The sequence below is a fragment of the Akebia trifoliata genome, chromosome 11 (genome assembly GCF_017979445.1).
Source record: "Akebia trifoliata isolate Shusen 1 chromosome 11, ASM1797944v1, whole genome shotgun sequence".
Lineage (NCBI taxonomy): Eukaryota > Viridiplantae > Streptophyta > Magnoliopsida > Ranunculales > Lardizabalaceae > Akebia > Akebia trifoliata.
In genome coordinates, this window is record NC_141385.1 from 560431 (window position 1) to 582936 (window position 22506).

Genomic DNA, 22506 nt, shown 5'->3' on the forward strand with positions numbered 1-22506 from the left:
GACTGCAATCAAAGCCAACTCATGGCATTCATTTTAGCTTTTACAAATTTTTTTTTCTCTTGTACGCTATCTGATGTGGCATGTGAACAGAACCATAGATATTTTTTCCTTGTGTATCCCGAAGAAAAAGATCAATGATTCTTGCCACGTCAGAGAGCCCGTTAGAAATGAGTGTGGGAAAATGTGGAGTTAAGAAACTAAATTGAGAAACCCTGAGCCACCCAGGACCATTACATAAAATACAAAACTACAAAATATTCCTCTGGTCACTAGCCCTGGGGGATTGGTACATCTTCATTCTGTGCTCATAATTAACCAGGTTGTATGAACATCATTAAACATCTAAACAATAAAGATGAAAAAAGAAATTAAATAAAACGCTGTTTCGGATAAGTTTCTGCTATACTGTCAGATCTGACTACATTTCATGGACGCACGGTACCATCTGCAAGTAACACCATTGAAAATCTCCATCAATCTTTCAGTATAGATCATAATACCAAAAACAGAAATCAAATTATGTGAAAGCTTATAAAAGTGAATCAGATATAGTAGTAGGCACATCTTCATATGGAATAAACACTCTTAGCAGACGATTGGTGTAAATAACATTTAATCTGTACATAGCAACAAGAGATGGTTTTGGGCGAGTTCAATGTAGGCCAATTACAGCCCCAGTTAAAATAAATATTCAAGGTCTACAAGAGTGAGAGAAAAGAACCTGGATGGAGGCAGTAAAAGTAGATAAGAACTCTCTCTCAATAACAAAAGACTTGGCTTTGGATGGAGTGGAATGGAGGAAAAGGATTCGTTTCACCGACCTTAAATGTTTGAAATGAGGTTTTGTTGTTGTTGTATAGAAACAAGGATATCAAGCAAGATATATAAACTGTTTGGGTGCAATTAATGCAGGTAAGAAAAATCGAACAATTGAGACTATTAGAATCTCTGGCTGAACTTAATATAAAAGAAGGCACATTTTACGCAGTTAACACTTAGCAGGCACGGTTCAATCCCAACTTCAGTGTATCAATGGAAATATAACAAAGAAGATTGAAGAAGGAAAATGTCTATAATTTCAAAAATAAGAAACCATAAATTTCAATCTTCAAGGGTCAATATACTAACCAGCCAACACAACCCCAGTCCTTACGACTGCTTGAAGAAATGGGATAACAACATCTGGGATATCGCCAGAGTAGAAATGCTATTGCATCCAAAAAGCTCTTGAAGCTTGGGGTCACAAATTACCATCATTGAATTTATAGGGTCCTGAAAAAGGAAAATACACCGAAAGTTTAAAGGACAATCCCCTATAAACAATGACCGTTTTGCACTGAGAATAATAACCTGGGAACTTGATCAGATAATTGTAAAAAGAAGATAAATTTCTGATGTCAAAGCAAATAAATGCCACCCAAAAAACATATAAACTTCAAGCTGACAAATGCACAAAAAAGAGAACCCAGGGTTCTTCAGCAAAAAGTAGATGCCAATTTATGACAACAGTAACACCGAGAATTTGTCACCTGGGAACTTAATCAGATAATTGTAGAAAGAGGATAAATTTCTGCCACAAAAAAAAAATATAAACTTCAAGCTGAAAAACACACAGAAAGGATAACCTAGGGTTCTTCAGCAAAGAGTAGAAGCCAATTTATGACAAGAGTAACACCGAGAATTTGTCACCCGGGAACTTAATCAGATAATTGTAGAAAGAGGATAAATTTCAGCCACAAAAAAAAAATATATAAACTTCAAGCTGAAAAACATACAGAAAGGATTTCTTCAGCAAAGAGTAAATGCCAATTTATGCAATTAATAGTCTTTGTATACTGCATCATTCTTATTAGTGAAGTAATAGTGAGAGAGATTCAGTTTGCAAAAACAAAAAACAAGTAAAATATAGAAAGCTAACTCAAGAGAAAAGAATAGCAGACATTTGAACTTTGAGGTCGTGAGTTCAAGTCCAGCTTACCCATAATAGTTTAAAAAAAACAATGCAGATAAGCAAAGGATTGTACCATGATCAGAAAAGTGTAAAAAAAAATTGGTTGTGTGCAAAATAAATGCTAATAAATGAATTTATTTCCCGCAAAATACTTGGCATGAACATTGAAAGTACCAGCTAGAATGCTTATTTTAATATTGTTTATAAAACAGTTCAGAAATATCAACCATTTATAGACAACTAAGCAGACCAGCAACAAGAACAACTAGTAAGGTCTCGTTCTAGTGGCCACATTATGTGAGGTAAAAAGATAACAGCAACAGATCCGAAAAGGTATGCTAAAGTTAAGTCAATGCATGAAACCAAAGGTTGTAGTTGAAATAATTTTTTCCTTTCTTCTTTTCCAATTTTTTTTATATATACACAAGAAGCAGGAAAAACAAACTGATTTTGAAAAAATGCCACAAAAGAAGGAGAATTACACAACAGCTACATGCTTAAATTCACAAAATATAATGAATCACAAGAGAATAGTCGAACCTAACCAAGTCATAACATGTGAAACAAAGCCAAGACACCAACCCATCTCTTAACTGATTAAACTATTTTGTTGGATAGTTGTGAACATGGTTACCCACCTCAAGATGGTTAATCTTTATGTACTCCCAAACACGTTTTACTACCTCCGATTGGAGCATTTCCCTTTCTCCAGTGCCAAAAAACCTGGCAAGCGCATCAGTTATTATCACAGGAGATGAACCAGGGTCAGTACTTTCAGATGCAGACTCCATTTCTACCTTCAACCGTTTAGAATCTTGACCCGATTCTTCTGCAAGCATGAAAGGTACTCATAACTCAATCATAATTATCGGGGGGAGCTAAAGTGATTTTGCATCTTTTACACAACAACATACTTTTTTTTATAAGGAAAGCAAATATCATTAATAAAGGTGGTCGAGGGGACTGACCAAAGGTACAAGAAAACAAAGAAAAAGAAAGCATTACACAACATACATACTTGAAGGTTGAAGAGGTATAATATGCTTGGCTAGCAGCTTATTCATCTTGAACATGTCAGTACAGTCAGTCTCAAACACCAAACGCAGTTCATCATTACAAATTATCTTTCTCTTGTTACTTGGATCTTGGAGGTTATTTTTCCTTATGTATGCCCATAGCTGTTTCACAATCTGAACCAAACAAAAAGAAGCTTTTAGATTCCCTAGATATATTTCGGTGTGCTTTAGGATATTTAAACACAGAAAAAGAGTAATTATAATGTAATAAACATTTAGAAGTAAGAGACTAATTGTCTGAGAAGTTGGACCTGAGTCCTCGGCAAGGCTGGTTCGCCAACAATGGCCTGAAGTTCAGGTGAAACACCACACACTTTGTTTAAACCTCCTGGGCCACCTCTTCTTTTGGTTCCAGTTGGAGCACTGAAACAAAATGACAGAATGCAAATACGTGAAATCAAGAATAATAGTACACAATGTTCTTCCACAACGAGATGAAACAGAGAGTTTCAGAGTTGTGTGTATAAGAGTTTAAGTAGAGTACATGGATGTGAAACTGAGCTGACCCCAAACTCTTTTTGATGATGAAGACATGGACATGAAACCGAATAAATTAACTAAAGACAACTATAATCAGTGTGGTACCAGTGTTGATTGAAAGTTCACAAAGAAAAATCCTAATTTGCATACATATTTTCAACGTGAAACAAATGAAAATAGAACGGATATTTCACGTAGAAGTAACATCCACACCTTCATAGACATATCAAGGGGTACATATAGGTAACCAAGAATATATGTGAAATAGACAGATCTAACAACTTATAAAAAACAAAGACAGATATAAACAGAACCTTTGGAGTACTCCACATGATAAAAGTATGAGTGTATGACCCATATTGGAAAATCCCTAGACCAATAGAAATGTACATGCATCAAGAAGAGAGATATTTCATTGAAAAATAAGATAGAATTAACCAGGAACATCAAACATGACTCTGTGGGATCTTAAAGGATTACATATATGGGTTGCTACAACTACGCCAAACAAATAATCTTAACTCTAGGGAAAAAAGAAACAGCTATACATAAAAATAAAAAATAAAAGATCCTAAATATAAACGGTGACAACAAAAACAAGGATAGAATTTTATTTTATTACACCTACCTCAAACAGGACTAAAACCAACCTTGCAACTTTCTGGAGGTACCATACATGTAAGATGGTGATCATAGATATAAAAGAGATGAAGATCATGGAAATATGCTTGAACTTATTTGCTTATAATATAATGGGGATAAAGCTTATTGCCTTAACAAATGCAGCTCAAAGTATCTAACAACTCTTGACTCAATCTTATTCAAAAGTAGGAAGCCTAGTCCATGAACGGCAAGTCAACACATGCACAAAAACACGTGAGCATCTTAATAGCCACAGTAACACACCCCCTTTTTACAGACAAGTGATAAAGGCGGGAGACAGGTCCGTGGCATTACCACTCGCAGACATAACAAACTGACCAAGCTGTCGCCTATGCTATACAGCCACCTTTATTTCTCTATACACCTGTTAAAACTCGATGCCAAGAATACCCAACATAATCTGCGGCTTCACATTATAAGTGCACACAATCCCAAATTCCCAATCAAATGCCCAAAATGTAGAAAGGAATAATGCCATATTCCCCACAAAAAGGTAAATCTTTTTTAAGTTTAATAGAATATGCTTGAAAATCAACTCACTTATTACCCACTTAAAGAAAACCGAGTTCACTTGGTGACTTGAATGGCTTTTTGAACATTCAATTAAGGAACAGTTTTTATAGAATTGATAACATATAATTATAGAAAGTGATCAATGTAAAGAGAGCAAAAAGACTAGACATTTAAGACCAGCAAAACTATCTACTTAAAATAAATCTCTTTGAACCAGAGATAAATAAATCTCTAAATTCAACATTTTCTGCAAATCAAGCCGAAAAGAATGATGATTTATACATGAAAAACAAATAATAATAGGTGAAATATAAATAACCAAACAACATATAAGCAATATTAGAATAAATTCCAGATTTTCACTCTTCTCAAACTAACTACCAAATGTCTGCCCTAAAAATAAAATAGAAATTCAATTAATGTCTAACATTAATTTTGCAACTAAATTCTTCAAACTTTCTGCATCACCCATTGTAATACAAAACGTAAAGAAACAACAAAAGCCCTGAATTTGAATTCAAACAAACAAACAAACGAAAGCCCTAAATGTAGAAAACTTCCATTTCCTGACCTAATTCAATAAAACCAGAAAATGGGTGCAAGTTCAAACCTTTCTTTAGGCGTTTCGGCCGTAGTGGCCGCTGCGACATTTGGAGCAAAAACATCTGCGGCTTTCTGCGGTTGAACATGTGTGTGCGTTTGTTGTTGTTGTTGTTGTTGCAGTTGCGCGTGTGGGTTTGGGTGCGCGTGAGACTGCGAGTGCGAGTGTGATTGTTGGTGTGGGTGAGGATGGTGTTGTGGTTGTGGTTGATGAGGGTACCCGAAATTGAGCTCCTCAGGGCGGTGAGGGAAGGCGAAATGGGGAGGGATTTGGGGGTGGTGATTCTGGAATTGAGGGTGGTTTTCGAGGGTAAAATGGTCTTTAGGAGGAAGAGGTCGAGTGTGTGCTCGAAGAAGACGATCGATCTGGTCTCTGATGAAACCAGCCTTGTGAGAAAGATCTAACCCTAGTTTCGCCTCCAACTGTTGAACAACGCCGTTAATGGAATTAACGGCATTAGGGTTAGACTGGCGGAGCAAACTCTCTACGCCGTTAGCTATCTCTTGGTCGGACACCATTGTAGCTCCAGAAGCATATAAATAACTGAAGAAACGGACAATCAAACGGTTCCCTCTCTTGACTCTCTGTCTCTCTTCTCTCTGTCTCTCTCCTCTATCTTCCTCTCTCTTTCTCTCTCTTTCTCTCTCTTATACATGATGAAATGACGAAGATGCCCTTATTCGATTTAAAATAGTTATAATTTAAATGACCGAAATACCCTAAATTTATAAGAATGGATAAGGGATCTTTTCGGATGGATAGAGGATAAATTCGTAATCGAAAAAGTTGCTGCAATTAACTCCTTTCTAAAAGAAGAAATAGACAAAACAACCTTGTCTTTAGCAGGGGAATCAACAAATGTAGCTTAAATTACCACAATACCCCTCTTTCTCTACTGAAGTGGTACAGGTGTCAAGTCAAGAAAATTGACATTTGCAAAATTGTTCCTTTTTGGATGATTCTTTGTTAAGAATTAATGGGCATTTTAGTCTAAAAAGATGTGATACTGTTATTCTAAAACAACTTGGGTTAAAGAATTAATATAACTTTTTGTTTTGTTTTTTTGTTTTTTTTTTTTTTTTGTGTTATTAATGAATTATAGGATATAATTGAATTATTTGGAGCAACTATTAAAAGAAACTTCAAAAACATGTATTTAAATAATAATAATAATAATAACTTATTATTTAATATCAAAACATCTCTTTATAATATAATATTATAATTTTAAATTTCTTGTAATACAAAATAATTCACCTTAGTCTTATTATTATCATTCAAGAACGAATGGGATATTCAATGACAATCATCACATTCATTGTCTCATTTGACAATCGAGATGACTTGAGAGGTGTCCTTCAAACTCAATAAGCAATGAGATTAAGCCAATGCTCAAATTTGTCCTTTGTAATCGACTTAGTGAGATCTTCCTCATTTGCCACTAGTTCTAAATGCATTTCATCTTTTTATCTATACCTTTGAGAAGGTATGATGATTCTTCTTGGCTTTTCTTGTGTTATGCTAGAAGATTCATCATAAACCCTCTCTTGTTGTTCATTCCTATCGGATGTACTATCTTCCTCATATTCAATTTGAGGTTCTTTCCTTATAGTTTTATCCATTCTAATAGGAATCTTGATAACAACTATCTTGTCACCAACAACCGATTTCTCATCATCATCTTACTTGAATTCAATCTTAGCCATAAAACCTTCATCAAAGACCACATCTCTATTAAGGATTTTTTTTCTTGTTTATTGGATCCCAAAGCTTGAATCCATTCACTCCCTTCTCGAATCTTATTAATTTAGTAAGATTTCAAATCTTACTAAGGGTTGTAGGTCCCACATGGATTATCACATTGACAATCGATTACATCATTCTTCTATATTTTATGGAAAAATTCATATTCACAAAAAAATATGTAAAGTTTTTTTAATTTTTTAGCTTGATCCAAATGTTGAAATGGATGATTGCCAAACTCCAAAAACTTAAAATTATAAATCAACAGTGAAAAGTAATGATTTTTTTTCAAAGTTCTTAGAATTCCGTTCTCTATAAGCTCATGACATCAGATCGTGTTTTTTGATATTAAAATATGAGGTCACAATTCTTATTAAGTTTTAAGTCAATTTTCAACAAACAAAAGATTTGTTGAGTCTATTGGAGCACCCAACAAATTTTGGACTAGCTAAACTAATATTTGTTGAATTTTGACAAAATATGTTATTTATTGTAAAGAGCATTGTTGGAGATGCTCTTATGTTGTTTTGGCATTGGCAAGTAAATCAAAAGATGATTCTGACTTTAACAACCAACATTATATATTGGTGCTTACAACAATTAGCAAAGTCAGAATCGAATCAACTCCCACCAAAGCCACTAAAATTCGAATGCATCCCCAGGTCTAGAATCATCCCTCACCACAATTTTTGGGACTCCAAAAGCTTCCTCAGCTCCTTCAATGAATGGTGGGGATATAATTGTCATCTCGATCGAATGATATCTCTGATGAGGTCTCAAACTTAATAATAGATGATTGATGCCACGTCAGACATCACGCCATCCTCACATGCCGAAAATGGGGACAAGCATGTTCAAGAATGACCTCGATCTATCTTCAATTTTTTTTTTCTTTATAAAAGAAGATGAGAAATGAAATTCTACTTTGTCGCCTTATAAGCAGAGAGAAAAAGAGAGAGCTTAACAATGCTTGTAATCCAAGAGAGAGAAAGTCTTGTAAAATCCATTTCAGCTTCTTAAAGATATATGTAGGTTTTCAACAATTTTCTTTAAAACTTAGAGAGGTTGCTATTGTCGTGAGATTATTCTTTTAACAATAATACATTCATGTGTTGAATAATAGGGAAGGGGAATAAAATTGCACTCTGTATGGCTTAACTTGGGTATTTTACTTTGATTAAGCGGTATTCGGATCTATATATGAGCATCCAACTAATCCTTAGGGCACGTGTAGTATTATAGTCCTCTCTCGATTCACTTGCACCGTCCCTCTCAAAATGTATCTCAAGCTCTAATTGTGTTTTAATGGAATTGTAAGAAGACACCAAAAATGAACTTGTTGTGTGCTTTTTAGAAAGGGGGGGGGGGGAGGAGGATGAGTTGAAGACTCTAAAAGCGATTTGATTCCAGTTTAGGGTAGGTGTATTCTTGTAAAAAGAATTCTAATAAAATTGATTATCTAGAATCATAATGGTGAAAGAGAATTGAGATTAAAGGGATAAAAATTAAAAAATAATAAAGTGAATTAAATGATAAAAGAGAAAATATAATGAAGTTAGGGAGGTGAAAAATAAATGAAGTAAAATAATTACCAAAAAACTATAGTTTGACGGAAGGGGTATTATTAAAAAAAATTAAGATTAAAGGGAGTAAAGAGAAAATATAGTAAAGTTAAAGGGGGCATCCTTTTTTGGATTAATGGGTCAAAGTTGAAAAAAAATAGTGTTGGAGGAGAATTATTAAAAACAATGGGATTAAAAATATAAAAAATAATAAGGTGAATTAAAGAGGAAAAAGAGAAAATATAATAAAATTAGAGGAGGTGAAGAATAAAAGAAATAAAGTGGATCTTATGACACTATAGTTTGATAAAAGGTTTAATCCTCAATACTATAGTTAATTGGACGTTTGGGTCAAAAACAATTGTTCCAACTCAGTTATGTTTTATTATATAGATTTTAGTTTAGAGTCATGTTGAGGTGACACAAAGGGGGACACATGGGTGACACATGTGGTGGTGCACACATAATCGTAGATGCTTTTTCACGATATACAAGTAAAAATCATCTACAGTTATGTGCGTGTCACCATGTCATTTGTATCACCTTGCTTTTGTCACTCTAGCATTAGTGTTTTGTTTATTAAAAATCAATAATGACACTCTCACATCTACCCAAAGGAAAGTACACTTGGAGGATTCACTATGTGCCACCTTTGTATGATAACCTAGGTTTTTCGAAACTTATATAATTCATATTAATTAATGATTGAAATAATTATTTATATGGAATATATTAATGGGTTTTGTCGGATTAATATTGTTATTTGTGTTAGATAATTTTAATAGTTTAAATCTCATATAATACACCACTTTCCTATACTTACAAAAACTATAGATTGAAGGAAGTTTAGTTAAATTAAAAACTAGTGGAAGTATTAATTAAAAAATCTATAAGACAGGTTAATAGATTAAACATACCAAGGATGCAGACATTGAGTTGGGTGAGTGGAATGAGTAAAAAAGATAGAATTGGTTTAAACACATTTGAATCAAGGGACATGATCCGTCGATTTTATATATATATATAGGGAGCGGTTCGGCAGCCCTAAAGTTTGCCAAGTTTGATGCCAAACATTTTTTGTAAATCACTTTTGATGGGATTAGAAGTTTTGGAATATGCTGATTTTTTGTGAGGATGATCTCTACGGTGAAGAGATCATCCTCACAAAAAATTAGCTCATTTTGAAACTTCTAACCCTATTTTACAAGTTGGAGAATTGTGGACCGTCCAATTTTTGTAAATCACTTTTGATGGGGTTAGAAGTTTTGGAATTGGTTGATTTTTGGTGAGGACGATCTCCTCTTCATAGAGATCATCCTCACAAAAAAATCAACTCATTCCAAAGCTTCTAACCCATATTTTGAAAAATGTTTGGCACCAAACTTGGCAAACTTTAGAGCTGTTGAACCATCCCCACATATATATATATATATATATAACCCCTTGTTTGGTTGAATCTATGTGAGTTTTGATGTTTGATATACATTCCTAAAATTGATATGGGATTTATTCCTATTTTACTTATTTGAAGGTTTTCCTCTTGATTCCATTTTTTCTCCGAGGTCTTGATTGAGCATTGGTGTTGGTTGTTGTTTGCATTGTAAATTGTCAATCAAGGAAAAATTTAATGATCTTTACACTAACCATGTAAAATCTAAGCATAACTTTGGGTCTTTTGTACTAACCGAGTAAAATCTAACCATGACTTTTGATTAAGGATCATTATATAAAAGATCAACATCAATCCCATCAAATAATTGTGACTTGTTGATTCCCCATGTTAGCAATTACAGAGTTTGGATTAGAAGAAGGGAGAAAGAAAAGAGTTTGGTTTAGGATGAGATGTGAGAGAAAGAGAAAATGGAGAAAGTGGAGGGACATGACAAACTGAGATCGACTCAGCTTGGGATACATCAACTTGAGATGATTTTCATTATAAATGTTGCCTCATCATATCATCATTTAACAATCGTTGGATTAGAGGGTGTCAACGGTTGACAAAGTAAGTGAACATGCAGTACTTTCATCGAGATACGAGTCGAAAAGTATCTATGGTTCTTACACATTTTCACGTTAGGATGTGCGATATGAGGTACAATCCTAAGATCACTCTAGCATGATTCTTTTCTAAAAGAATAAATAGAAGTAGGTCGAAATACTTTATACTTTAAGATAACAAAATTTGTCTTGAAAAAACATTGAAGGGAGGAATATAATTTACTTAGCTAACCCTAAAATTTAGTTAGACTTTAATGATCAAGATAATCAATAGTCTTAATTGATGTCTTATAAATGAATTCAATTTTAATTATAATAACATAAAAAGGTGGCTTTTGAAAAAGAAATGAGTGAAAATGTTCATGTAAGTAGTCCAAACTCTTTCGAATAAGAATTTAATAATGAAGATATGAATTTCTCAGGATCACCTTCCGGGGTCCTATTGACCCTTGACTCAACCTATTGCACGTAAGACTTTCCGATGGGGTGGTGTGTGTGACTTGTTGTGTGCTTTTTAGAAGGGGGGGGGGGGGGGGGAGGATGAGTTGAAGACTCTAAAAGCGATTTGATTCCAGTTTAGGGTAGGTGTATTCTTGTAAAAAGAATTCTAATAAAATTGATTATCTAGAATCATAATGGTGAAAGAGAATTGAGATTAAAGGGATGAAAATTAAAAAATAATAAAGTGAATTAAATGATAAAAGAGAAAATATAATGAAGTTAGGGAGGTGAAAAATAAATGAAGTAAAATAATTACCAAAAAACTATAGTTTGACGGAAGGGGTATTATTAAAAAAAATTAAGATTAAAGGGAGTAAAGAGAAAATATAGTAAAGTTAAAGGGGGCATCCTTTTTTGGATTAATGGGTCAAAGTTGAAAAAAAATAGTGTTGGAGGAGAATTATTAAAAAAAAATGGGATTAAAAATATAAAAAATAATAAAGTGAATTAAAGAGGAAAAAGAGAAAATATAATAAAATTAGAGGAGGTGAAGAATAAAAGAAATAAAGTGGATCTTATGACACTATAGTTTGATAAAAGGTTTAATCCTCAATACTATAGTTAATTGGACGTTTGGGTCAAAAACAATTGTTCCAACTCAGTTATGTTTTATTATATAGATTTTAGTTTAGAGTCATGCTGAGGTGACACAAAGGGGGACACAGGGGTGACACATGTGGTGGTGCACACATAATCGTAGATGCTTTTTCACGATATACAAGTAAAAATCATCTACAGTTATGTGCGTGTCACCATGTCATTTGTATCACCTTGCTTTTGTCACTCTAGCATTAGTGTTTTGTTTATTAAAAATCAATAATGACACTCTCACATCTACCCAAAGGAAAGTACACTTGGAGGATTCATTATGTGCCACCTTTGTATGATAACCTAGGTTTTTCGAAACTTATATAATTCATATTAATTAATGATTGAAATAATTATTTATATGGAATATATTAATGGGTTTTGTCGGATTAATATTGTTATTTGTGTTAGATAATTTTAATAGTTTAAATCTCATATAATACACCACTTTCCTATACTTACAAAAACTATAGATTGAAGGAAGTTTAGTTAAATTAAAAACTAGTGGAAGTATTAATTAAAAAATCTATAAGACAGGTTAATAGATTAAACATACCAAGGATGCAGACATTGAGTTGGGTGAGTGGAATGAGTAAAAAAGATAGAATTGGTTTAAACACATTTGAATCAAGGGACATGATCCGTCGATTTTATATATATATATATAGGGAGCGGTTCGGCAGCCCTAAAGTTTGCCAAGTTTGATGCCAAACATTTTTTGTAAATCACTTTTGATGGGATTAGAAGTTTTGGAATATGCTAATTTTTTGTGAGGATGATCTCTACGGTGAAGAGATCATCCTCACAAAAAATTAGCTCATTTTGAAACTTCTAACCCTATTTTACAAGTTGGAGAATCATGGACCGTCCAATTTTTGTAAATCACTTTTGATGGGGTTAGAAGTTTTGGAATTGGTTGATTTTTGGTGAGGACGATCTCCTCTTCATAGAGATCATCCTCACAAAAAAATCAACTCATTCCAAAGCTTCTAACCCATATTTTGAAAAATGTTTGGTACCAAACTTGGCAAACTTTAGAGCTGTTGAACCATCCCCACATATATATATATAACCCCTTGTTTGGTTGAATCTATGTGAGTTTTGATGTTTGATATATATTCCTAAAATTGATATGGGACTTATTCCTATTTTACTTATTTGAAGGTTTTCCTCTTGATTCCATTTTTTCTCCGAGGTCTTGATTGAGCATTGGTGTTGGTTGTTGTTTGCATTGTAAATTGTCAATCAAGGAAAAATTTAATGATCTTTACACTAACCATGTAAAATCTAAGCATAACTTTGGGTCTTTTGTACTAACCGAGTAAAATCTAACCATGACTTTTGATTAAGGATCATTATATAAAAGATCAACATCAATCCCATCAAATAATTGTGACTTGTTGATTCCCCATGTTAGCAATTGCAGAGTTTGGATTAAAAGAAGAGAGAAAGAAAAGAGTTTGGTTTAGGATGAGATGTGAGAGAAAGAGAAGACGGAGAAAGTGGAGGGACATGACAAACTGAGATCGACTCAGCTTGGGATACATCAACTTGAGATGATTTTCATTATAAATGTTGCCTCATCATATCATCATTTAACAATCGTTGGATTAGAGGGTGTCAACGGTTGACAAAGTAAGTGAACATGCAGTACTTTCATCGAGATACGAGTCAAAAAGTATCTATGGTTCTTACACATTTTCACGTTAGGATGTGCGATATGAGGTACAATCCTAAGATCACTCTAGCATGATTCTTTTCTAAAAGAATAAATAGAAGTAGGTCGAAATAATTTATACTTTAAGATAACAAAATTTGTCTTGAAAAAATATTGAAGGGAGGAATATAATTTACTTAGCTAACCCTAAAATTTAGTTAGACTTTAATGATCAAGATAATCAATACTCTTAATCGATGTCTTATAAATGAATTCAATTTTAATTATAATAACATAAAAAGGTGGCTTTTGAAAAATAAATGAGTGAAAATGTTCATGTAAGTAGTCCAAAATCTTTCGAATAAGAATTTAATAATGAAGATATGAATTTCTCAGGATCACCTTCCGGGGTCCTATTGACCCTTGACTCAACCTATTGCACGTAAGACTTTCCGATGGGGTGGTGTGTGTGACCACGAGATTAGTCCCACCCAAATGGTGGGGATACTCACACTAAAAAAAAAAAAAAAAAAATGCATCTATCGTATGAAATTTTAGATATACATCCATAATTCGTTGATCAACAAATATTTGGTTGGCGTTGCAAATGAAGATTATGTTTCGATTGTTGATAACTGGGTTAGCTTAATTTTGGTACTTGGGACATATAGCGGTTAGAGTTCTAGAATTGAACATGAACATATTAGAATTAATATACGTAAGATTCTAGACATTTTTAAAATTCAAAGCAAGATACCTTCCACAAACCCCAAATTTTTAGGGGGTTTTATCAACATGTGCTTTGAGGTTATACATTAAAATGCATTAAATACACCTTCAGATCATAATTTTGTACCAAAACTACAGTGAAAAGTTATTTTCTTTACCAAAAGAGTAATGTTGGGTTGACACAGATTGGACATTGTGATTCTGACGTGGATATTAAGCCAATATCCACGTCACTCACTTAATGAGTCAGTTGTCACGCCATTAAGTGAAAAAAAAAAAAAAAACCTAGCGTCTTCTCCTCCTCTCTCCTTGTTATGTCTTCTTCTATCCTTGTTTCTTATAAGATATGTATGCAACGGTTCTCTCTCTCTCTCTCTCTGTATTTCTTCTTCATTTTCTTGATTTCGTGATTTCGGGCAGGGGCAAGGGCAGGGGCAAACACAAAAAATATAACCTGTTTACAAACAAAAGTTCATTTTTATTGTTAATTTCAAAGGCATGTTTGAATGTCTAAAACAACAATAATAGTAAAATAATAACAATAATAATATCTACACGATCTAGAGCGAGAAATGACCCGAAAAAAGTCACCAAAATTACTTTCAGAACCACCATTGATGCAATGAAGAAAAGAACAAAAAGCTTCATGTTGAAATTTTCTTACAAATCTGGAAAAAAAAATTATTGGTTTGCCACTCATGTCTTAAGATCATGATCTTCAAATAAGCTCCTAATGATATAATATCTCATACAATTTGCTCAAATCCAAAACATTTTTGTATATCCCACTATATTATTTATTAAAGGTAATTGTATGTAACCATTAAAATTTGGAAATTACCAAGGAAATCAAACATCAGTGATAATCTCTTAGATCATTAATTCAACATGTATTTGGGTGGGACGTTCAATGGATTTGTTAATTTAACTAGAAATTTTTGATGACAAATGGCGAGTGAAGAATGATAAACTTAAAATTACGTAGATTTAGAATTTTGATTTATTTCAACGATTTGTAGGAATGAATAACAAAGAGATATGATGTAATTTTGAAGATTTTGCAGTCATGTTTGATTCGAGTGTCCATTTTACCTTATAACATATGTTCCTCTTTTTTTGGGATTTTCAGAATTTGTGTAGATTCATCCAAACCCACTTGTCACAAACTTTACTCGAAATTGCGAGATCGAGAAAATGAAGAAGAAAGGGAGAGAGAGAGAGAGAGAGAGAACCATTGCATACATATCTTACAGGGAGAGAAGAGGAGAAGACCCTGTTTTTTTTTTTTTTTTTTAATTTCACTTAATGATGTGGCAACTGACTCGTTAAGTGGGTGACGTGACTTAGTATCCACGTCAGAACTGTGAGAATCACAGTGTCCAGCCTGTGTCACCCCAGCATTATTCTTACCAAAAATGCCCCTAAGTGCTAGTTCCTAATGTGTATTTAATATACGTTAGCGAGACCCATTTTTATGATTTAAGACTTTAACGACGATGATGGTATCTGTGATTTGTAATTCAATCATTCGGCTATAAATATAATTGATGGACCGTTATACATCAAACACCAAGCAGATGCACCACAGATGATAACCGTCTAAAAGGATTGGTTGGACCAAACACATGCATGTGTGACACGTGTTGAACGTGACTGACTGTTTGCCACTTGTCACAATATTGTGCCCTTGCAGACATCATCAACTTGTGTGTATTGTATACCATCAACAACGCTCTTCTCTTTAATGAAACAGAGTCGAATCTCGTAGACAGCACGTTCTTGGCTGTCTCGTTGGTCTTCGCGCGTCCTTCGGTCGAACGGGTTTCTCTCTTCGCTACGAAGGAAACTCTCTCTCTCTCTCTCTGTCTCCATTGGAGTTGGACGAAAGTCAAAGAAATCTGCAACAGGAAGGAAGAAAACCCATCGATGACAATATGAATCTTTGATTTTCAACAGGTTTGGAACATTTGGGTTTCTTTAATTCTCAATTTTTCTTTCTGGGTTTCGATTATTTTCCCATTTTGGTGACTACGAATCTTTGATTTAAAGCTTCAACTGTTTTGGAATATATGTTTCTTTTTTCTTTAATTCTCAAATTTTCTTTCTGGGCTTCGATTATTTTCCCATTTCAGTGACAATACGCATCTCTGATTTCAACAGGTTTGGAATCTTTGGGTTTCTTTAATTCTCCATTTTCATTTCTAGGTATCGATTATTTTCTCATTTTGTTCCTATTTTTCCTCACTTTTCATCGTTTCTTGGTGTGTTTTTGGGTTCTGTTTTCAACCGAAGTATCAATAATTAAGAAGTTGAGATTGGAGATTCATGCACGTCATCGTTTCCTTAATTGGGTTTTTATATATCTGCAATTTGGATCTACTTTTTCGTTTTTGATTCTGAGTTTGGAGATCTTCATTGGCTTCTCTTTGTTTGATGAATTTCTATTTATTTTAGCTGGTAAATAGTGTTCTTGATAGGTTGCTTAGATAAAGAAAAGAAGTTTAGAGGACTAGGGATTCTAAGAGAAGATGTCTAGCTTCAAGGGTGTTATTGTTTCTGATCCATGGCTTCAGAGCCAATTCACTCAGGTCGAGCTTCGCAGTCTCCAAACCAAAGTAAGTTTCATTAAAATCACCTCACCTTTATATGAAACGATGATCTTTTACAGGATTCAGTTACATGTTCTGATTTTGATATAATAATTCAATTGGTATTAGCAATTAAGGATTGTTTTATTTTTTTTATTTTATGAATTGGGGTTCATTTGTTTTAGTTTATCTCGCTGAGGAATCAATCGGGTAAATTTACCGTCGGTGATTTGCCGCCCGTTATGGCCAAATTAAAGACTTTTACTGAGATGTTCAATGAGGAGGAGATAACCCTGATCTTGGGCGAGTCTGCCCCTGACATGAGCGAAGAGATTGACTTCGAAGCTTTCCTTAGGGTGAGTCTACCCTTGCAAAGACCATATATGGGTTCTATTTCTATAGATTTTAGTTATTTATGTTGATGAACAATGTTGAATGGGCAGGCATATTTGAATTTACAAGCCCGGGCTACAGCCAAACAGGGCCGTTCAAAGCTGTCATCGACATTTCTTATGGCCACTACGACCACCCTTCTTCACACCATTAGTGAATCAGAGAAGGCTTCTTATGTTGCTCATATTAACAGCTACCTTGGAGAAGACCCATTTTTGAAGAAATATCTCCCTTTAGATCCGTCCACAAATGATCTATTCAACCTTGTGAAAGATGGAGTACTTCTCTGGTAACTATATTTGGAATTTATGTGACATTGCTCCAATTGTTTGTGGATGTTGTTAAAAATGTTTTATGGTTTTTGATACTTCCATGGTTTATGCAGTAAGTTGATCAATGTTGCCGTACCTGGGACGATAGATGAACGAGCTATTAACACCAAACGGGTGCTTAACCCATGGGAAAGGAATGAGAACCATACCCTTTGTCTCAACTCCGCAAAGGCTATTGGTTGCACTGTGGTTAACATTGGAACACAAGATTTGATTGAAGCAAGGGTGAGTGAGAGTTTCAGCTGACCATTTTGAGTTTCATGCATATCATCTTAGTTAGTGATTTAGAAAAGACTCCATGGTTGTTACTGAAATTTCGTTATTTATCTTTGTTTAATATTACAGCCCCATCTGGTACTTGGGTTGATTTCTCAAATTATAAAGGTGGGCACTTGAACTTCTTACTTGTTGGTAATTGGTATATAAACCTGTTTACGGAATGACAATTGAATTTCATTGTGCTAATGCTTTCTTTTATCTTGCAATTATGCGAATATCAGATCCAACTGTTAGCGGACCTCAATTTAAAGAAGACACCTCAACTGGTGGAGTTGGTGGACGATAGCAAGGTCGAGAGACGTTGATTGGTTGCACATTTTTCTTTTATTTTGTGTTCCTTATCATTGCTTAATTATGTTGTGGGAGTGAGTGAAAAGGAAAAAGGGACTAGTTACCATGTGTTTTATGCTGATTTTAAATTTTACAGGATGTAGAAGAGCTCATGGGTTTAGCCCCAGAAAAGATCTTACTACGATGGATGAACTTCCATTTGAAGAAAGCAGGCTACAAGAAACCGATCTCAAATTTTTCCTCTGATGTGAAGGTAAGAGAAATACACTCCAAATTCTGATTACTTATTGAGGCATTTCTCTTGTTAGTTTGTGAGAATTCTCTTTGGCCACACTAGTATATTAAGACCAAAATATACTTTTCTTAAATTATCAAGCAATTTTTCTAGTCTAACATATTTCACCAAACATGCTCATTGAGTTATTTAGTATTTTGTATTTTCTTCATGTAATGATACCATAAGCTTATGTACTTGCAGGATGGAGAGGCTTATGCTTACCTGCTTAATGTTCTTGCACCAGAACACTGTAGCCCATCCACACTGGATAACAAGGATCCCACTGAAAGGGCAAAACTTATACTTGATCATGCAGAGAGAATGGATTGCAAAAAATATATAACTCCCAAGGACATTGTTGAGGGATCACCAAATCTGAATCTTGCATTTGTTGCACACATATTCCATCATAGGTGAGAATGCACATTTCTGTTCCCTTTTTCTTTGCTGCAGCTTTCCTTTCTTTCTAGTTCAATCCCCCCTCCCTATTGGGTACTTCTGTAAAAGTCAATCTATTGGGTACTAGATTGCCTTGTTAGACCCACCAATTGGTGGCTTCCTCCAGTTTTCTCATCCTGATGCAATTAGCCATTCTATGCTATAGATTGTCTGTCGTGTTTCAGGAATTTTCCTTTGATGAACAACCCTTTCATTTAGCTTTATTAGACTCTTTTGGTAATTGTTGGCTATTTAGAAACATCGGAATATCCTTTAGTCTTTTCTGTTTTATGCCAATTGACTTTTTTTTTTGGGTGATTGAGAAGTACAGCTATTTATGCTAATTCGTTTGGATATCTTTTGCAGGAATGGTCTTTCAACAGACACTAAAAAGATCTCCTTTGCAGAGATGATGCCTGATGATGTGCTCATCTCTAGAGAAGAGAGATGCTTCCGACTATGGATCAATAGTCTTGGTATTGTCACATATGTCAATAACGTGTTCGAGGATGTCAGAAATGGGTAAGGTTGCTTTTTCAGTCCATCGACATTCTGGAGATTCTACCATCTATAAGTTAGGCGTATTGTAAATTCTCTCTCTAATGCGTGCAGTTGGGTTCTATTGGAAGTACTTGATAAGGTGTCTCCAGGATCAGTACATTGGAAACATGCAACAAAGCCTCCCATTAAGATGCCATTCAGGAAAGTAGAGAATTGCAACCAAGTTGTTAAGATTGGGAAACAATTAAAATTCTCTCTAGTCAATGTTGCTGGAAATGACATCGTACAAGGAAATAAGAAGCTCATACTTGGTAAGTGTTCATCATCTTAAACTGATTCTCTGTTATAAGATTTCAATATCGGCCTGATTTATGAGAATTTAGGGAAAAACAATTGTTGTCTATTTTCCCAAATTTAATGGTTATTGCTACCGATAGAATAATTCTCATTTGTGAGAATGACTTTTGGGTGACGAATGCTTAAAAAGTATAGAACATGGGTACATAGATTTCTAACGAGGCTATGTGTTAGAGCCTTGGATTGGTAGCTTCTCTATAACAACCTGCTTTGGAGATACTTGAATTGGTAAAAAAGAAACAAATTTTAATTCTCAAAATCTTGGATTCACATTTCTTCCATCCCAGATATTTTATCGAGAAAGATTTGTGGTTTTAGTTGTACTGATTGTTTAGCTCTGTGTCAGCCTTCCTATGGCAGTTGATGAGGTTTAATATGCTTCAACTCCTTAAAAACTTGAGATTCCACTCCCAAGGAAAGGAGATGACAGATGTTGATATCCTAAGTTGGGCAAACACCAAGGTGAAGAGAACAGGCAGAACTTCTCAAATGGATAGCTTCAAGGTGGAAAAAAAAAAACCCTAACTTTTCTTTGCTTACCTTTGAATCCTTAACCATGATTGACAGTTTTGAGTTCACTACAAACTTCTTCAGGACAAGAACTTGTCAAATGGAATATTCTTCCTCGAGCTTCTTAGTGCTGTGGAGCCAAGGGTTGTTAATTGGAACCTTGTCACTAAGGGTGAAAGTGGTAGGTTTCTATACATCTTGAGTATTTTAATTCTGTCATTTCTGATCTTAGGTGACTCTTGTATAAGGATTTCTGCCATTCTTTTTATATAAGAAAATGGGTAATGCACCAATGTTGACACATGATAGGCTTTCTGCCCTTTTTTTTTTTTCCCTCTTGAGTTTGAAAATGGATTCATTTATGTGAATTACCGTGTTACTGTTTATTATGGAAATCACAGATGAAGAAAAGAAGTTGAATGCTACATATATAATCAGTGTTGCACGGAAGCTTGGTTGTTCTATTTTCTTGTTGCCTGAGGACATCATGGAGGTATGGATATAAATTGTGATAGATTTGTATTTATTTGATTATTTATCTCATATCTTCCATGTACAGAGACAACGCCGTGAACAATCTTGTTTAGGAATATTTTCCTTTCCTATTATCTTCTCTTTATTTATTTATTTATATGGTAACATTAATGAGTAACTATGATTTTTTAGGAGCTAAGATTTCAAAATGACCAAGACACCTGGTTTTGGTTCTTGAAACTTCGAGTCCTTGTACCGTGGATTCCATCTAGAAAAATAGGAAGCTCTATAGGATGTAGGCCTTTCGTGTTAGCATGTCACATGTCTGCAACCTCATTACTTGTGTCTTATGATTTTACATAGTGGTTTATGGAACATATTCTGTTGTTATGGCAGGTAAACCAGAAGATGATTCTGACTCTGACAGCCAGCATTATGTACTGGTGCTTGCAACAACCAGTGGAGTCAGAATCAAAATCGACGCCGAACAAAGCCTCTACAACTCCGGACGCATCCTCAGGTCCAGAATCATCCCCCAATACAGCCGCTGTGACTCCAGAAGCTTCCCCAGCTCCCTCGGTGAATGGTGAGGATGGAAGTGTCATCTCGGATGATATGTCGGATGAGGTCTCAAACTTAACAATAGATGATGCTACGTTAGACACCACGCCATCCTCGCGCCCCGAAAATGGGGACAAGCGTGTCGAAGAATGAACTGAAGATCAATCAGTCAATCTTTTTATTCTTTCTAAAAGACGACAAAAGAAATGAAAATCTGCTTGCATCCTTATAAGCAGAGTGACGTATGCACAGATAGCATAAAAGTGGTTGTAATCCAAGAGAGAATCTTGTAAAATCCATTTCAGTTCATAAAAGATGTAATTTCAGTTCATAAAAGATGTAATGTAGGTTTCCAACAGTTTTCTTTGTAACTTAGAGAGGTTGCTATTGTTGTTGTCAGATTATTCTTTTGACAATAATACATTCATGTGTTGAATAATAGGGAAGGGGAACAAAATTGCACTCTGTATGGCTTATAATGGTATTTTACTTCGATTAAAAATAAAACAAGAACTTCTACGTAACTTTTTTAGGGAACCGGTGTATTTGGGCATATTAGAGCACCCGAATAATCCTCAAGGCACGTGTAGCTCTCTCCTCTCCTTCACATCCCCTAAGTAATTTCAGAGGGAAGCCCCTAAGGGGGATTCAAACTCGAGATCTCTACTACTTGATAAGTGAGTGAAGCCCCGTTCCCTCTAGCTGTGTATAAAAGAAGAGACTCGTGCTCACACAGCCTCTCTCAAAATGCATCTCAACCTGTAACAAGTCACCAATAAAAAAATGAAGAATAATTCTTAAGTGACCTCCAGATTGCACCTCATATGGCACATCCCTGACGTCCGAGTGTGCAGGAAGGAACCATAGATGCTTTTCCACTCGTATCTCGGTGAGAAGTGTAAGAGTAGCAATAGCAGTATGAACAATCTCAGGGAAATTTTTTCCCATGTCAATTATTTATCCGATATTCATCATCCAATGTCATTTCATGATTGGAAAAGTCCAAAATCGTTTTAGGTTTTAGCGAACACTTACACACACAGCTTAATGCCAAGTGGCGTTGAGAAACACATATCACACTTACAACCATTGTATATAGGGCCGACAATGATCCGATTTTTATCTTGTATCCAATCCAAAAAAATAGGGTTTGGATCAAGATTTTGGATTTTTGGATCCAATTTAGATTGAAAATTATTTTTTAATACGAAACCCCTTTGCCTTCTCTTTGTTTAAAAAAAAAAAATAATAATAATAAAAAATTCCCCATCAAAATTCCTTGTTACAAGGTGAGTTGAAGGACCTTTAGTGAGGGTGAAATCCTTACTAACTTAGTAAGGCTAGTCACTGTTTATAAAACAGAAAATTATAAATGAGAGACAAATTTTTGATTAATTATAAAATATAATAACATTTACAAATTATAAAAAATGACTTAAACGT

At 34.5% G+C, this 22506-nt stretch overlaps 2 protein-coding genes across 5 annotated transcripts; one reads left to right on the top strand and one right to left on the bottom strand.

The window, feature by feature from the left end:
- Positions 1-202: 202 nt before the first annotated feature.
- LOC147390116 (SWIB complex BAF60b domain-containing protein) lies at positions 203-5911 on the bottom strand. The gene is made up of 6 exons (XM_086459832.1): positions 5294-5911; positions 3279-3390; positions 2970-3141; positions 2590-2780; positions 1129-1272; positions 203-445 (listed from the first exon to the last, which is right to left on the bottom strand). Exons 1-5 carry the CDS (start codon positions 5800-5802, stop codon positions 1150-1152), a joined length of 1107 nt encoding a protein of 368 aa, XP_086315958.1. The 5' UTR covers positions 5803-5911; the 3' UTR covers positions 203-445; positions 1129-1149.
- A 9893-nt stretch (positions 5912-15804) lies between these two features.
- On the top strand, positions 15805-21387 carry LOC147390117 (fimbrin-5-like). 4 transcript variants are annotated; one of them, XM_086458407.1, is made up of 16 exons: positions 15805-16018; positions 16223-16267; positions 16540-16677; positions 16836-17006; positions 17094-17332; positions 17429-17600; positions 17721-17759; positions 17876-17944; positions 18082-18198; positions 18424-18635; positions 19027-19182; positions 19273-19472; positions 19865-20022; positions 20113-20209; positions 20430-20521; positions 20899-21387. In XM_086458407.1, exons 3-16 carry the CDS (start codon positions 16591-16593, stop codon positions 21214-21216), a joined length of 2127 nt encoding a protein of 708 aa, XP_086314533.1. In that variant the 5' UTR covers positions 15805-16018; positions 16223-16267; positions 16540-16590; the 3' UTR covers positions 21217-21387. The 4 variants fall into 4 exon arrangements, with proteins under 4 accessions (XP_086314533.1, XP_086314534.1, XP_086314531.1 ...); XM_086458405.1 differs by having other exon boundaries at positions 15806-16018; positions 16528-16677; XM_086458408.1 differs by lacking the exon at positions 16223-16267.
- The last annotated feature ends 1119 nt before the right edge of the window (positions 21388-22506 follow it).

Bases quoted from the DNA above. Each gene is read 5' to 3' on its own strand.
- LOC147390116 (XM_086459832.1), bottom strand. From the start codon at position 5,802: ATGGTGTCCGACCAAGAGATAGCTAACGGCGTAGAGAGTTTGCTCCGC. The intron at 3,391-5,293 runs GTTTGAACTTGC...ATTTTGTTTCAG, and splicing joins GCCGAAACGCCTAAAGAAAG to TGCTCCAACTGGAACCAAAA. The intron at 3,142-3,278 runs GTCCAACTTCTC...TGTTTGGTTCAG, and splicing joins CAGCCTTGCCGAGGACTCAG to ATTGTGAAACAGCTATGGGC.
- LOC147390117 (XM_086458407.1), top strand. From the start codon at position 16,591: ATGTCTAGCTTCAAGGGTGTTATTGTTTCTGATCCATGGCTTCAGAGC. The intron at 16,678-16,835 runs GTAAGTTTCATT...CATTTGTTTTAG, and splicing joins TTCGCAGTCTCCAAACCAAA to TTTATCTCGCTGAGGAATCA. The intron at 17,007-17,093 runs GTGAGTCTACCC...TTGAATGGGCAG, and splicing joins ACTTCGAAGCTTTCCTTAGG to GCATATTTGAATTTACAAGC.